The sequence below is a fragment of the Tiliqua scincoides genome, chromosome 8, assembly GCF_035046505.1.
Source record: "Tiliqua scincoides isolate rTilSci1 chromosome 8, rTilSci1.hap2, whole genome shotgun sequence".
NCBI classification, from domain to species: Eukaryota; Metazoa; Chordata; class Lepidosauria; order Squamata; family Scincidae; genus Tiliqua; species Tiliqua scincoides.
In genome coordinates, this window is record NC_089828.1 from 42,579,036 (window position 1) to 42,595,373 (window position 16,338).

The following is a 16,338-nucleotide window of genomic DNA, read 5'->3' on the forward strand; positions in this document are numbered from 1 at the left end:
GGCGAGCAGAATAGGGGCAGGGAGGGATGAAGCAGGGTTAGGGGAGCGTAGAGACAACTGGAAAAGTCTCTGGAGCCCAGGTCTACCCATGTGGCATCAGTAGTGTCCCCAGCATCCCTAGTCATGGTAGTGTCCCCAGCATCCCATGAGGGCAACAAGTCTGAGTAGATAGGAAAATGTCAGATCCCAGGAAATTCCAGGGCCCCCTCCTTTGGCTCCTGGGCCCAAGTGTTGCAAGGTGCAAAAACCAAGATGTTACAAGAGATCTCAGATGTTGCACGGTAATCCCAGGTTCCAAAGCAAACTCAGAAGGCAAAGGTGATCAAATCCAGGTCTTTATTGTAAATCCAAAGAGAGAGAAATCACACCAACGTTATGCGAAGCTTTGAGAGAGTATGTGTACAAGTCAGAAGTGGAAGTAGAGAAGCGAAGCAAAGCCCAGAGTGCCTTCTGCGGCTCACTTTTATAACAAACTGGGGTTCCCTCCTTGAAACACATACATAGAGACAATTCATTGGTCCTTTCAAAACATCCGTTCCATCTTATACATACATCATACAGATTTGTGCAGGCCATCGATGGGTACTGCACTTGCAATCCCGCTCAAAATGACCTCACCCCTAACCATCGCATGACTTTACTTCTGGCCTTCGTTTGTAGCCTGTGAAGTGCAACATACTTGCTATTGATGCCATGGTGTGCCTGTTCATCTAAAAACTGCTGTGAAATGATTTTCTTTGGGAATCTGACCTGTGAACCTGGAAATGACTTTCCTGTGTTATCTTAAACTTTTTACTGCTGTTAGACTACCACAACTTATTTAGGCTAATGTTAGTTACATGTGTTAATGCACTAAAACTGGTTTGAAATGAAGAACAAGAAATATAAGAAAACTAAGCTGACTAGTATCCTTCTATGAAAGCTGGTGTGAATATTTGCTTTCTAGCATGTGTGTGCAAGTGGTGCTCCGAAAGTCTTCAAACTGGACGTTTCTGAACTTAAAGCAATATTAAAACTTCAAACCGAATTTCAAACTGCTGGAGTATATATTTTTTTCTGTGCTCTGAAAACAAAGGAACATTCACTGTGCTTGCATTCTTATCTGTTGTAATGAGAACACTGCGGCACACAGCCAAATCCAGCAAACCGTTTGTGAGAACTATTTTTTTTACTCAAGTTGAACATTCAAAGATGGACTATGCTGTTTACATTTCAGATAAGCATTCCTGATAAACTTCTACTGATAACTAACAGTCCTTTTACCCTGCATCACAAGTACAAATTATCCCCTTTACCCCCCTCTCCTAGGTCCTGTTGCACCCCCTCTAGCTACACCATTGCCCACAACTAAATAGTATGGAAGCTCAGGGTCAAAAAGGGGGCTTAGGAGCCAAAGGAGGGGGCCTAGAAATTTCCTGGTATCTTATTTTGTTTATCTCACCTGAACTCGCTGACTGCATAGGATGCTGTGGATGCAGTGGCAGCTGCTGCCGCAAGCCAAATCAGCTGGGCCAAGGAATTCATACATGACACTCCTTAATACAGTGTCAAATCTGGGAGGAAACTGACTTGCTACAGGAGCTCTTTAGCTTTTGGACCTGCTTGCCATGAAGGACTGTAGAGGAGTCCAGGGATAAAGCTGCGAGACTACAGCTGCTGCAGAAGTACGTTTTGGTCCACAAAGAACACCTTCCATTCTAATGTGAGCCTAAATACTATGATGCTCATTTTCTGCAATGATTTTCTATATTTAAAAGATTTTAGAGAGACTTGGGAGTGTGTTTGGTTTTCCATATTATTGTATCTATCTGCTGATGCTTTGCAGGTACGTAGACCTGGGCTCCGCATTGAGAAGTGCAGTAGACCTGGGCTCCAAAGTCTTTTTGTTGTTGTTGTCATCACCTTCCCCTTGCACTGTTCTGCTTCTTCTTCACCTGCCCATCCTATTGTCACCCTTCCCTGCTCTGTTTCACCCTCCTCACCCCTTTGGGAAAGGGCCCAAAATAACATTTGTACCCCCTGATAAAATTCCACTTGGAGGCCCTGCCATCAATGTATATGTGTTGGCAGAAGCACACGTTGGGTATGGCGGGGAGGGCATAAGTTGAGGTGGGGTGCCCAGGCAAAAGTTGACGTGGGGTGCCAGGAATGGACTCACAGACAGCGGTGGCCAGCAGTGGCAGAGGCACAGCAAAGTTGGGCTCTCCCCCTGTGCCTGTTTGGCTCCGAAATTGAGCCATTTCAGGAGCTGGGAGTGTGGCTTGCAGGCATGGGGTGACACGGAGGCAAGTCAAGGGCAAAAGTGTGGTAAGTATACAACATTTATATTTTCCTCCCTGTGTAAGCCCTGGGGTTGCCTATGGATCCCTTTGGACATACACCACCTCATTTGGTAGTGTACATCCAAGGAGAGGAAAGGGGCAGGGAACTTCAAACAGGAGGTGATAAGATCCGGCATGTTCCATTGCTGCCAGATCTACCCCTCCCACCTCCTCTCTGTCTCCTGTACCTCCCCCCATCTAGCCCAGTTTTGCCCCAGACTACCTCCTCCTCACCCACCCCGTCCCCACTGCTGCCTTGCCTAGTCCAGTGGGCACAGACTCCAATGGGTTCTCCATAAGCAGTCATTATATACCAGCAGAAGAGACTTCTGCTGTCATAATAGGCTCTGTGCGGCAGCCCAGTCCTGCATAGGTTTGGGCTGTCAAAAAATGTGAAGCAATCTTGCACATTTGCAGAGTGTTTTTATATGCTGACAGGGCAAAAAGGCACCTTTCAAGTTGGTGTCCATATATGTATATATATAGCAGGGAAGAGCAACTGTCCTTCACCTAACATAGTGTCTTTTCTAGTGGTTGTTGCTGTTTCATTATGTTTTTTGTTTTTTTTTTCCAAAGAGTAGGAGTGCTTTGGGGACAGGGAACCATTTATTGATTTATTTTACTATGTAAATCACATTGTGAGCTACTCTGTTGAAAAAAGTATATAAATATTCTTATAATTCTAAACTATATGTCTCAGGCCAGGACTTCATTGGAAGTCCTCTACAGTCAGTAACGCAGCAGGCCAGAGAGTGTTACTATTTAAACCTAGGCTTAAGGCTTTCTCCATAAGTGTGTTGACGGTTTATGGCCACAAGAAGGCTCTATGTTGTTGCTCAGGTATATCTCTCCTCTTCTTGCTTTTCCAAAGTTAGTCTTGGATTACGTCATCTTCCAACATGTCACTTTCTATTAACTTGAAAGGGGTTTGGATAATCGCTAAGCCATGATGTGATCCTTTGGGTAGATGTGAAAGAGAGAGCTGTTTCCTCTGTTCCTTCTTCCTTCAGTGAAAAGAGAGAGCTGTTTCCTCTGTTCCTTCTTCCTTCAGACATGCTGTGATCCAGCAGGAGACATGATTCCGCGAGGCCAGGGGGTGCCCTGAGAGCCCAACGGGATCCTGGCCTCATTGTCACACTCTCTCAGTGAGCCTTTGAAAGCCACCATGTGGGAACAGCTGAAGAAAATCTTGCCGAGCCCCTTTTCTATCAGCTTCGCGTGGGTCTGGAAGGAGATCCAGATATTCTGGAGTAAGAATGGCCTTTTGACGCTTTCCATGCTCTCAGTGATGACTGGATGCCTCGTGGGGTTTCTACTAAGAAGACTGGAATTGTCTGATCTGGTAAGTGATTCAAATGTGCTACTTGGTTGGGACATGTCAGCAGTCTTGTAGGCTTCTCTGAATCAGTGGATGCTAGTACTGAATTTCTTGTGTGAGGTACCAGAGCCCAAAGAAAACAGTGTACAGTACTCTGACACTTAAGCCTGGTCTCTTAATTCCTGGTGTGGTGGAGATCAAGTGTGCTCAGGTCAAGGGAAAGAATTCTGCTTGTTGGTCAGAGGCTCTTCATGTCCGATTCATACTCTGCCAGAGGATTACTGCATTATATTTTCTGGAGAAAACAGCTCAACAATGTTATTTTGTTCCAGAGAAGAACAACCTCTAACCAGGCTGAATGCACCCCCCCGGAACAATTTATCCAGCCCCTGTTATAACTGGGTTCTGCCAGCATGTTAATTAAGCCTCTCATATCTTGAAAACATGAACAAGATTTGTATATTTTTCTCTTCTGTCATTTGCAGCTAATGAGTTTCTATGTGAGAACAAAGTGCTTATTTCTGGCCATCACCTGCTTAATGATGTCACTTTCTGCTTAGTGATGTCACTTCCAGCCCTCGCAGGCACGATGAATGCAAACTCTGTATGAAACGAGTTTGACGCATGTGCTCTAACCTGACTGGGACTGAAATGGGGAGCATGTGTGCTTTGGGCAGAACTTGAGTTTGTAGGGTGGGTAGGTTTGTTGCCATTTTTCTGGGAGTGAGTTGGTACCATAAATAGCTGTCTGAGCAATTCCTGAGTGAACCATTTATTTCCCCAGCTCTTTTAAAGCTCCTGGTAGCAGAAGGTGAAGGAGCCAGATCATTATGCTCTAAGAATTGGAATGTAACAATCTCACGCCTTCCTCCACATGGGCTCTTTACAGACAGCAGACAATGCAGGCAGAGTAGGTAACACTCTGGGATTGTTCCCTGCATTTCTTGCTTTGGTCAAAGAGTGATGCAGAGGAAGGGGCTGGTAAGAAGGCTGACAATGTCCATGGTGGCAGAGTGGAGGGTGGGTGGCAGGCATCTGTTCTCCATTCCTCCACTTAGGTGCCAAGTCACCACCTGATGTGAAAGGCTCATTTGCATCATGGTTGGCTGGCCTTATCTTCACCTGTTGAATTTTTGTTTGCCATGCAGCTATAAAGGCACAGGAGCTCTGTCAAGAAAGAAAATTGGCAAGCCTAATGGGACTACTAGTGAATTAGACCCTCTGGCATGTGCATACAGGGATGATCCATGAGATGCTGAATGGGAGATTGCTGTTCTGTTGGATGAAACTTACTTCAGGCTCACCTTTTTTCACTAAAGAATGCCACATTTTTCTTCTTGCTCTGCTCCTGTGCTTGTAAAAGGAGGCCAAATGTATAAGTTAATCAAATGAAGTTTTTTCACATCTGTTATTTCCATGCCAGAAGAAAACTTCTCTTGATCTGCTTGAATCTTCTGTTTAAGGTACAGGAGCAGAGATAGGTACAAAAGTAGTGGAAATTATTCTCCCTCCCCATTTAATTCAATGAATGATAAGGCACTAATGTTTTTGCACTTTTCCTCTTGCCCAAATGAGTGATATTTTCTTTCTTTTCTTTGTTTAAAAGATTTATATCCCATCTCTCTCCTGGTAAGCAAGGCATCTGAAGTGGTGAACAATAAAATACATATATATTTTGGGGTAGGGATCTCAGATCCTGAATGCTGGTTTACGTGATGCCACCCATCTCTCCCTAGGCATGGCTGTATTTCAGCTTTTTATCCTTCCAGCAGCCTTAGAGATCCCTAAGCTTCCTTACAGGACGTGTCATTGAAATTGGTAGTGGAGCTTATTTCTGAGAAATATGCACGAGATCAACCTGAAAGATGTAAGCATATGAAGCTGAGGCAGACCCTTGGCGAATATAGCTCACTGTTGTTTACAATGAATGACTGCAACTCTCCAGGATTTCAGACAGAGGTCCTTTCCTAACCCCTGGTAACAGGGACTGAACATGGAACTTTATGCATGCAGGGCATGTGTAATACTACAGCTGCAGTCCCACCAATCCAGCCCCTCTAGCTTCATCCGCATACACTCAAAATTATCTGGTAGAAAAATCCCATTCCCATCAATGCAGAACAATCTTTGCTTGCTGTGTTTATTACAGAAGATGGGACTGTTTAAAGACTCAGAATTGACTGCCTGGGGATGAGACACTGTTCCTTCCCTGTCAACTCCAGAGCTATCAGGTCAGGTGTCCTGTCCTGATGCCCGCCTGCTTTGACTGTGCAGCCTTGTGTCTGGCAGAGTTTAGAGATGTAACTCAATTATGAACCTTGGCGTCACAGCCAGGTTTGAGTAGCTAAGCTGGTTACTTAACTGCATCAAGCATGCTAGGAGCTGGTACCCATCCTAGGCTCCATCTCAAGCCAAGAGACCTAAACAGCCTGTAGTATTCTGCTGAATTCAATACTTAAATAAATCATTTTAAAAGGAAAAGGTGCTGGAGCTCAAATGTCTCTGAAAACTTCACTCCTGAACATCATGCCCACTCCCTAACCCTGGTTGTTTGGGGACTAGGCAGCAATTGTTCACTTTTAAGGAAAGAGCTGCTATTATTTTGCAGAGATGCTAATATTTTGCATGTTTCTGAACTGAGCCTTGCTACTGCAAGTCTGGCTGAAGCTGAATTTCCAGCAGGTTTTTCCAGCATCATCATCATCATGTTAAAAATACGTATACCAAGTATCAAATGAAAACAGTGTGAAAAATAAGACCAATAATCTAAGAGTGCAGAATGCGGCGGCTTGGGTAGTTGCTGGGGGTTGGCGGTTTGACTCTGTCATGCTGCTTCTCTGGCGACTGTACTGGCTGCCCATTCATTTCCGGGCTGAATTCAAGGTGCTGGTTATGACCTTTAAAGCCCTAAATGGCTTGGGACCAGCTTATTTGAGAGACTGCCTTCTTCCGTATAGTCTGGTCCGTTCTCTGAGGTCATCAGAAGGGGTCCTGTTGGTTGTGCCGTCACTGAGAGTGGTGAAGGGAATGGTGGCCGGAAAAAGGGCCTTTTCGGTGGTGGCACCTGCACTATGGAATTCCCTCCCCTTTGAATTGAGGACAGCTTCCTTATTATTAACGTTCCGGCTGGGCCTGAAGACTTTTTTTATTCAGGAAAGCCTTTGAGGTGCTATAAGGGCTGTTTTTATAAATTTATAAATTATGTCTTCTTCTGTGTGCTTTTAATCTGCTGCTATATATTTTATCTTGTTTTAATTGTTGTTAAGTGTTTTGTATTTTTAATGTTTATTTTTATCTTTGTCTGTATTTTAACTTAGTCGCCTTGGGTGCCCTTTGGGGAGAAACGCAGAATACAAATCTAATAAATTACTAAATAAACAAACAAACAAACAAATAAATAAATAAACACAACAGAATACATCATAACTCAGCAGCATCAGAAATCTGAAACTTGCTCCAGTTTGGCTGCATCCTTTTTAAAATGTGGCACCCAGAATAGGAGACAGTACCTCTAGATGAGATCTGACCAGCACAGAGCTGAACCACTACTTCTCATGATTAGAAAGTATGGTTCTGCTAAGGCAACCTAAAATTACATTAGCCTTTTTTGCAGATTCATCACATTGCTGACTCATGTTCAGCTTGTGATCCACAGTAATGCCAAGATTCCTTTCACCCATTGTACTGCCCAGCTGGCCTATCTACCCCCGAGAGTGGCGCAAAAGTGCTTTATGGCACTCTTCGGACGGCGCAAGCTAAAGGGACGCTCTGGCTGGCACCCTTTATCTATTAAGAAAGAATATTGGATACTCCTCATGTAGGTCGATCAGGTACGCCAGTCACTTTTCACAGATTAACCACAGGGTTTTTGTGAGGATAAAATGGGGTTGAGGGAATTTTCTTAACTTTGTGCACCTTGGACAGAAGGGGCTCAAATTTCAACATCATTTCTTGGTAGGGGGGAAGGGGATGCTGAGGACTATCTTTCTACACCAAATGTGTTAGACCAGGAACCAGTCCTGTTGCAAAGGGATGGGGAATCTGCTCTTTAGAATTGCGCCTTTTCTTCCCAATATGGTAATTGCTTCCTATATAGAGTGAACCAATTGGAAGGAAGAGGAAATATCTTGAGCAGGGTTGGCCCTACTCAAGACTCACTAGATGTATGTGACAGGCTGAAAATTGGCTAACTGCTGGCAGCCTCAGTGGCAGTTGGCTGAAAGTATAAACTTTCAGCCAATTGCTGCTGAGAAGAAGGGACAAACAATTGGAACAAGTAAGGCTGTGTTCATTTTTCAGCTAGAAAATAGGTGAAAGTGAAGTTGCTAGCATGTCTCTAGAATGCTAGAAACACAATTCATTAAAGAACAAAAGGAAAATGGTGTCGAATGTACTTCAGATTGTTTTTGCAACATTTAATCATTGCCTTGTAGTTATTGCCTTGTACTTTTATTGCATTGTAGAGCATTGCATTTATTGCATTGCAGAGTTATTAAAGCTACCATAAAGTTATTAACTTCTCTATTGTGCTTTTAAAATCTCGAGAGTGGATGGCTCCTTTTGTCCAAATTCAAAAACCTCTCCTCCACCGCCTCCCCTATTTGCTGTAAGTAGATGGTCATGGTCGTTTCCTAGGAACAGAGCAATATGATAATATTACTTGTGGGGCCAGCCATGTTTTCTAGCCCCTAGCTTGCAGGAGAGATTGCTAGCATGGTGAATGTGCTAGAAAGTAAAAAACAAATGCAACCCCAGCGTGCTAGAAGGAGGGGTGGGGAAACAGCTTGCAGGTGGAGAGGTGTCAAATGTAAGGCCCACCAGCCGAATGTGGTCCCTGAAAGCAATTTATCTGGTCCCCATTATAATCGGGCTCTCTTAGCTTGATAATTGGGCTCTCTCATATTTTGAAAATGTAATTAAGATTTGCATATTTTGTCTTCTGTCATTTGCAGCTCATGAGTTTCTATGTGAGAACAAAGTGCTTATTTCTGGCCATCCTCTGCTTAATGATGTCACTTTCTGCTTAATGATGTCACTTCTAGCCCTCAGCTGGCACCATGAATGCTAACTTTGGGCTTCTGTATGAAATGAGTTTTGACATCCCTGCTCTAGCGCTTCTAAACAAACACAGCCAGCCAAGGTTGACACTCCCTGCACTGACAAGACAGTTGTAAAGGAGTTTTGTCATATGAGTCTGTAGCCTGCAGGCCCCCCCACCCCTTGTCCTGACAGCCCAAGAGAGGCTTGAATGAAAACTAGAGTTTTCAACTTGAAACTATAATTACTGTGTCACAGGGACAAACTTCAGCCTGGCCCCACTTCTCTCCAGTTCTTCCATGAAGTCTGACCGGTTTGTTTTCTTTCCCCTACAGGAAAAGCAATATTTCTCTTTCCCAGGAGAGCTTCTGATGAGGATGTTAAAAATGCTAATCTTGCCGCTGATCACTTCCAGGTGAGAGCAGGGAGGTTGGGAGGTGACATATTTTGCCAACAACAGTTCAGAAGGACATGTGCTGTCCTGGGGGCACTTATCAGAACTTCCTGCCTTGCTCCTGTGGGCATTGAAATGGAAGAAATTACAGTAATTAGTTTCTTTTCAGTATAAGAATTAACAAAAAAATTTTTTTGAGCTGTATGATCTGGTAAAAGTCAGATAATTCTTGGGGTGGGTGACCTGATATCACCCCCTGCTATCCTCCTTTTATTTGCAGATTCAGCACTGAGCCTTTGTGTCCTTGGTGGTCTCCTGAAACTACTGAAGGGCATTTTCTGCCATGCCCTGGGCCAGCACCAGAATGTCTGGCTGAGTCCAGTTGCCCTAGAGAACATACCACCATCCAACAGTTCATGCTGGAGGCAGTGCATTCATGGCAGTGGTGGGACACAGGCCACTACATTGCTCATGTTCAGCAACTCTGGAAGCATCAGCTGCTGTTCAGGAGCAACTGGACATGGTGTGTTCCGTTGTCATAAAGCCTTGTGTGCACCGGCCCATTCTAGTTGGGATTCGCTGTTAGACACTATCTTCCTATAGCAACTTCCTTGCTCCCTCATGATCATAATGTGTTAAATCAGACCCTGCTACAGTTACCATCTGTCCATGCAGTATGAACATCTGCTGCTAAAGCAGGACTGTGGAACAATTTCCCTCTGGGACCAAGGAACTGCTCCTCTTTGTGTTCTGGAAGAACCTTCCATTTTGGTCGAATCTGAAGGAAGGAAGGGAAGGAAGGAGCTGTCTGAGACAAAAGTCTGACTGGGTTCAATTACATGTGATGTCTCAAGGCCCAACCCAGATCCTGCTAAGGTGTGGGGGGGAGGGGGAGGGGAAGGGCACAGCTGGACATCCCGCCACCTGCATCCTTCTACCCCAAACCACATTTTTGTTGGTTTTGTTTTCCTCCTGGAAGAATTGCTGTCCTTTAAATAACACCCACCCTGATTCAGTCAGCTCCACCAACATACAGCAAACCTTCACTAAAAGTCATTTCATTATAAAAAAAAAAAAAGATTCCTGGTCAGGGCCACAGTCTGTGTGGATTTGCACATTCTCTCCATGTGTGCGTGAGTTTTCTCCAGCCTGGAAAACTCATTTATTGCAATTTATTTTAAAATATTAGAAGTGTTTTGGGTTTTTATTTAGAAGTTTGGTGATCTTTCTGTGAACAGAAATATGCTATAGGAATGTAACTCTAGTTTATGTGTATCAGTTAGCAGGGATGGGCACTCGAGTCAGATGACTCGAGTCTGAGTTGTGAAAATCAGCGTTTTTTTTGCTGACTCTACACTTGAATCAAAGGCCCCTGACTTGGCACTTGGTCCCCACGTATGTAGACTCAAATCTGTCTGTGTCTGGGTGTGCTTGCTTACTGTTTTTGCGGTGTGAAAAATCTCATGGGGCCATCATTCTGACCAGGTGAGCAGTAGGGAAATTCCAGCCAGGAGGAAGAGTTAATGTTTGCTTTTGCATCTGAGCCGGAAGGGAGGAGAAGGGAGCGGACTCTCTTGCCCATCTCTGAAGGAACCAGTGATCATTGGATGAAGGATGGGAGGTCTGATATGTTTCTTTGGATGAGGGAGGGTAGGAGGAGTAGCCCAAGGGTGTTCTTGCCTTGGGATTGGCTGGAGAAGCCCAGGGAAAAAGGAAGCGGTAAGCAGGGGAGAGATTCGTAGAGATCATGCTTTTCAATTGCATGAGCTCTGTTGTTACTTGGAGGGAGGAAGCCTCATTGAATGACCGGCTGCAGTGTGACTATTGAATAGAGCTGCAAAGGATTGGGTTGTCCTGGTAATCCTCACAGCTGCTGTGTGTGACCCTCCTCCCTCTTGCCGCTTCTGTCTCTGCTCTCTTGCAGTCCGTCCCACCCCCTCCCGCCTTGTTTACAGATGGGATGGGGCAGCAGGGCAGTGTTTAAAGAGAACTCCGACACACACACACACACACACACACCCCTGCAGCAGCTCCTTTCCCCCCCCCCACCTGACACATGTATCAAAAAGATTTGTGACTCAAGTCTTTTCAAGTCGTGAAAACGCTAAAGGTGGTTTGGAAAGTGCCCCCATGAGGATTCATTTTTGACTCGAGTTGCGGGGGCGAAGACCGGTGACATGACTTGAGTCAGGCCATTCTGGATTTGCCCATCCCTGTCAATTAGTCCACAGTAAAATTTTGTTATAAGTCATTTTGCTTAAAGTTGCAGTTTCCAAGAACCTATGAATAACTTTAAGTGAAAATTTGCTGTATGTTTGGTCTTGAGTCTGCTGTGATTGGCAGCAGCTCTCTGAAGTCTTTCCCAGCCCTGATAATCAGAGATAAAGGAAATGAACCTGAGATCCCTTCCATCAAGTATATGTTCAAGAACTTAGGGTGAAATTCTACCCTATGCTGGAACAGGCAAGCCAAGAGGCTTGCGCTGTATCCAGTGTGGCACAGGGACCCAAAGCAGCTCAGCCAAAGGTAAGGGGAAAAGTTTCCGGGTAAGGCATGCTGGCCCCTATGGGTCTCCTCAGACCTACACCACCTCCTGAGGTGACACAAGTCCGAGGATAGCAGAGTGGCTTGAAGCCACTCCAAACTCCCCAGGAACGGGTTGTTGGGATCCAGCATAAGTGCTGGATCCCAGTCCCGCATGCCGCTCCCCACCCCCCGCCCCCAGGGCTGCCCACTGCTCGCCCTCCCCCTGCCCCAGAACCTTCCTGCCTCCTCCCCACCCACCAGAGAGCCTTGCGTTGGCCCAGCTGGGCTGACACAAGGCTCACTGCCGTCGGTGTGGAGGCTTGTGTTAGCCTCTGCAGGCCAGCGCGCGCGCCTCTGTGCACTGGTCTTGCCAACTCCTGAGGAGGCACAAACATATCTTATGGCATGTTTGAGACCCTCCTGGTCCAGTGCAAGGGACTTGTGCCTGCCCAAGGGCACCTCTGGATTGTGCCCTTAGTTGTGGACCCTTTCAGGACCAATATTTTTTGTAAAATTCTGATATTCCTGACCAATTGATGTCACCAGATCTATTCCCCCCCCACTAGCTTTGTATGGGACTGTAGCTAAGTGGCAGAGTACTCGCTTTGTACTGAGAAAGTCCTATGTTCAGACCCTGATATCGGGTAGGCTAGGAAACACCTCCATCTGAAATCACAATTTTATTTATTCATTTATTTATAGAATTTATACCCAGCCTTTCTACCCTGCTAAGGGCACTCAAGGTGGCTACTATATTACATGATTGTATACACAGAAGACCTCTGCTTGGGAGTATCATCTTCCTCTCCCCTTTCTGTTGTCCTTAATTAGCCACTGTCAATTTGCCCTTAACAAGATAAATCACATGGCACAGAGTGTGCAGTTAGAGCTTAGATCTTGCTAAAGAACTATGGATTACGTGACATGGCAGGGATTATGCGTCATTGATCTTTGCTTCCAAAGTCATCCTTTGGTTCAGTTGTTGCACTGTTTTAGCAACTCAGAAGGGCTAGTGCTCTACACTCAGAATAACAGAAAGAAGTGCTGTGCTTAAAAGAGACATTTTGCAGGAGAATATCACCAAGACAAGGTTGACTCACCTCCTTTCAGCATTTACAGTACTTATTTATTTTAGCATTTCTCTCTTGCCTGCTCAGCCTACTGGCTCTAATAGCAGCTTTATGAAACTATAAAAATGAATGTAAAACAGGAATTTTAAATCTAAATATACTAAACTATGGAAGCTAATGACTATCCAAACCTATCCCTCCGCCACACTATAGCATGCGCACTCCACTCCTGTGGAGGAGTGCATGTCATGCTATGGTGGTGTAGGGGATTAGGAGGTCTGTGAATGATATTTTTCCTTTACCTCTGTGTAGGCCCCTGATGGCCTATGGGTCTCCTTGGAATTATGTCAGCTATATAGTAATTCTTGTAGCTGGCATAAGTCCAAGGAGAGCCAGGGGGTGGGACAAGCTAAAAAATGGAGGTTTAAATCTGCTGCTCATGACTGCCACCAGATCCACCATCTCCCTCCCCTGATGCGCCCTGTGTTCCTCCCCTGAAACACCCCTTTACGTCTCCTTCCTGCCCACTGCCCACCCCTGCTGCCAGTGTACCTCCTCTGGTGGGTGCTCTAGTGGTGCATTTACATAATTGCCAGCGATTTATTCTGGTGGTCCCATTGTGCACCTCATGCTGCATCTGCATTGCCAACGGAGGGGGGCTTTGGCTGACAGAACACGTTCCATCAGTGGAAGGTACCTATAAGATTTGGCCCTAGGCCAGTTGAAAAACAAGGACAATTTTTACTTGCTTCAAGCAGAGCTTGCCCAAAACCTCCTAGAGCCTGAAGCAGCATGCCAAATGCTGCTGTCCTTATCCGGTGTTGTGCCAACCTCTGCTGCTCCATCACTCCAACCCACTATTCTCCTTTCTACCACACTTCTGTTTTGTCCCCTGTCTTCCTTTTCCCATGGGGGGTGGAGCTGAGCGGGTGGGTGCCCCCTGCCAGAGTGCTGCCTGAGATGATTGCTTCATTTGACCTCAGAGACAGGCCATCCTAACTTAAAGAGACCAGAAGAGTTAATAATTACTGATAGTTTGCAAGAGAAGTAGTCAGATGCACCTTCCTAGGAAAGGAGCTCCAGACAGAGGGTGCCACCACAGAGAAGACCTGAGACCTTACTAAGACCTTGCTAACTGGGCAAGAGGCACTTTTTCTTTTTTTTCTTTTTTTTTAAATTTATTTATTTATTTATTACAGATACAGGAAGGGAAATAGGTTTAACTTTGGGTGGGTACAACACAAGTTACACATAAGGTTTGGCCCCAGATTCCAACATATATCATTCAATTAATTAAAAAAAAAGATAATAATCATCAGTACAAAGGCTATCAATATAAAAAAATTGACTTTTACGAAACACTCAATCTTATCTAAATAAATTTGTCTACCCAATCATAAAAAACTTCCAATATTTTCTTACTCTATCTAAATCTCTCTCATTCTTTCTGTTAAAACTTCAATTTCTGCTACTTCATAAATTTTATCTATTAAATTTTCTTTAGTTGGCACATCTATAGATTTCCATTTTTGCGCAAACAGTATTCTTGCCGCTGTAACAATATGTACAATAAGGTGTTTCTTAGATTGGTCTTTAGTTTCTGATGTCACATTTAGGAGGAATATGTCTGGTTTGAATGGTAATACACAACGCAATATCTCTTGCTCCCTCTCTCTGCAATTGTCCATTAGCCCCATCTCTGCTCCCTCTCTCTGCAATTGTCCATTAGCCCCATCCCTGCTCCCTCTCTCTGCAATCGTCCATTAGCCCCATCTCTGCTCCCTCTCTCTGCAATCCTCCATTAGCCCCACCCCTGCTTTCTCTCTCTCTGCAATCATCCATTAGCCCCATCTCTGCTCCCTCTCTCTGCAATCGTCCATTAGCCCCATCTCTGCTCCCTCTCTCTGCAATCCTCCATTAGCCCCACCCCTGCTTTCTCTCTCTCTGCAATCGTCCATTAGCCCAATCTCTGCTCCCTCTCTCTCTGCAATCATCCATTAGCCCCATCCCTGCTCCCTCTCTCTGCAATCATCCATTAGCCCCATCTCTGCTCCCTCTCTCTGCAATCGTCCATTAGCCCCATCCCTGCTCCCTCTCTCTGCAATCGTCCATTAGCCCCATCTCTGCTCCCTCTCTCTGCAATCGTCCATTAGCCCCATCTCTGCTCCCTCTCTCTGCAATCGTCCATTAGCCCCATCTCTGCTCCCTCTCTCTGCAATCGTCCATTAGCCCCATCCCTGCTCCCTCTCTCTGCAATCATCCATTAGCCCCATCCCTGCTCCCTCTCTCTGCAATCATCCATTAGCCCCATCTCTGCTCCCTCTCTCTGCAATCATCCATTAGCCCCATCTCTGCTCCCTCTCTCTGCAATCATCCATTAGCCCCATCTCTGCTCCCTCTCTCTGCAATCGTCCATTAGCCCCATCTCTGCTCCCTCTCTCTGCAATCGTCCATTAGCCCCACCCCTGCTTCCTCTCTCTCTGCAGTCCTCCATTAGCCCCACCCCTGCTTCCTCTCTCTCTGCAATCGTCCATTAGCCCCATCTCTGCTCCTTCTCTCTCTGCAACCCTCCATTAGCCCCATCCCTGCTTCCACAATCTTCCTTTCTGCCCCTCCACTCCTGCGTCATCCCCCACGGGCCGGGGATAAGAACAGGCCCTCAGTTTGGCTGTACTTGCCTTAAGAGGCGACTAAACAGCCACCAGGTAGATGGGACTGGTCAGCCTGGGAAGGCAGCTCATCTGAGAGAAGGAAAACTCTGATCCCAAACCTCCACTGCCTTGTGGCTACATCCAGTTATGGAAAAGGCTTCAGGAGTCAACCTCGAGGCAAATTCAGGAGCCGGAGTCCCTGAGGCAGTTCATGGCTGAACACAGTCACGTTCTGGCAACTCCTGCGACGCCGCTGGAACCAACCATATTGGCTTCTGCCTTTCCATTGGACCATTCCAGCGACGTGGAGAGGGGATTAGCTGCATGGGTAACAGCATATCCTCCATACCTTCTTTACCCAGGCTTCGCGCACTGGAGAGGACACTCCAACTTCGCCATATGGCGTCGGCACAACACGGGAAGCAGCAGTTTACCAGTTATAAGTCTTTGCTCGATTGGCGTAGAGCGTGACGCAAGGGGCTGCTTGCGACGGTGGGAGAGATCATTGCATCTCATTGGGCAACTACCGCCTGCCTTAAGGTGGGCAGTCCCCAGCCAGTAAGGTGTTGCCTCGCCACGGTCCGTTAACCTCATGGGGTGCATGGGGTTTAGGGTGAAAACCGACAAGCGGATCGACAACTCTGCACCATGCAACAGAAAACAGAAAACTCCTGCCCTGAAACCGGGCACCTGGAACATAAGGACAATGACACCTGGCTTCTCTGATGACCTGCAAGAAATAGACGACGCACGCAAAACAGCTGTCATCGACATGGAGCTGAGCAGACTGCAGATGGACATGGTCGCCCTTCAAGAGACAAGGCTGCCAGATTCCGGATCTGTCAAGGAGAGAAATTTCTCATTTTTCTGGCAGGGAAAACCACCAAACGAAACCAGGGAACATGGCGTTGGCTTTGCGGTCAGAAATACCCTGCTGGAATCCATCATCCCACCTACTGTGGGAAGTGAAAGAATTTTGTCCCTGCAGCTCCAGTCATCAGCAGGACCTGTCACACTCATC

At 45.9% G+C, this 16,338-nt stretch overlaps 1 protein-coding gene across 1 annotated transcript in view; it reads left to right on the plus strand.

Annotated features, from left to right (window-relative positions):
- Positions 1 to 3,429: 3,429 nt before the first annotated feature.
- The window catches only part of LOC136658419 (excitatory amino acid transporter 5-like), a 32,404-nt gene continuing 19,495 nt past the window's right edge, over positions 3,430 to 16,338 (plus strand). The window contains exons 1-2 of the mRNA XM_066634991.1: positions 3,430 to 3,663; positions 9,012 to 9,091. Of these exons, the coding sequence (XP_066491088.1) occupies positions 3,487 to 3,663; positions 9,012 to 9,091 (257 nt within the window). The 5' untranslated portion in view covers positions 3,430 to 3,486. The remainder of the gene's footprint in view (positions 3,664 to 9,011; positions 9,092 to 16,338) is intronic.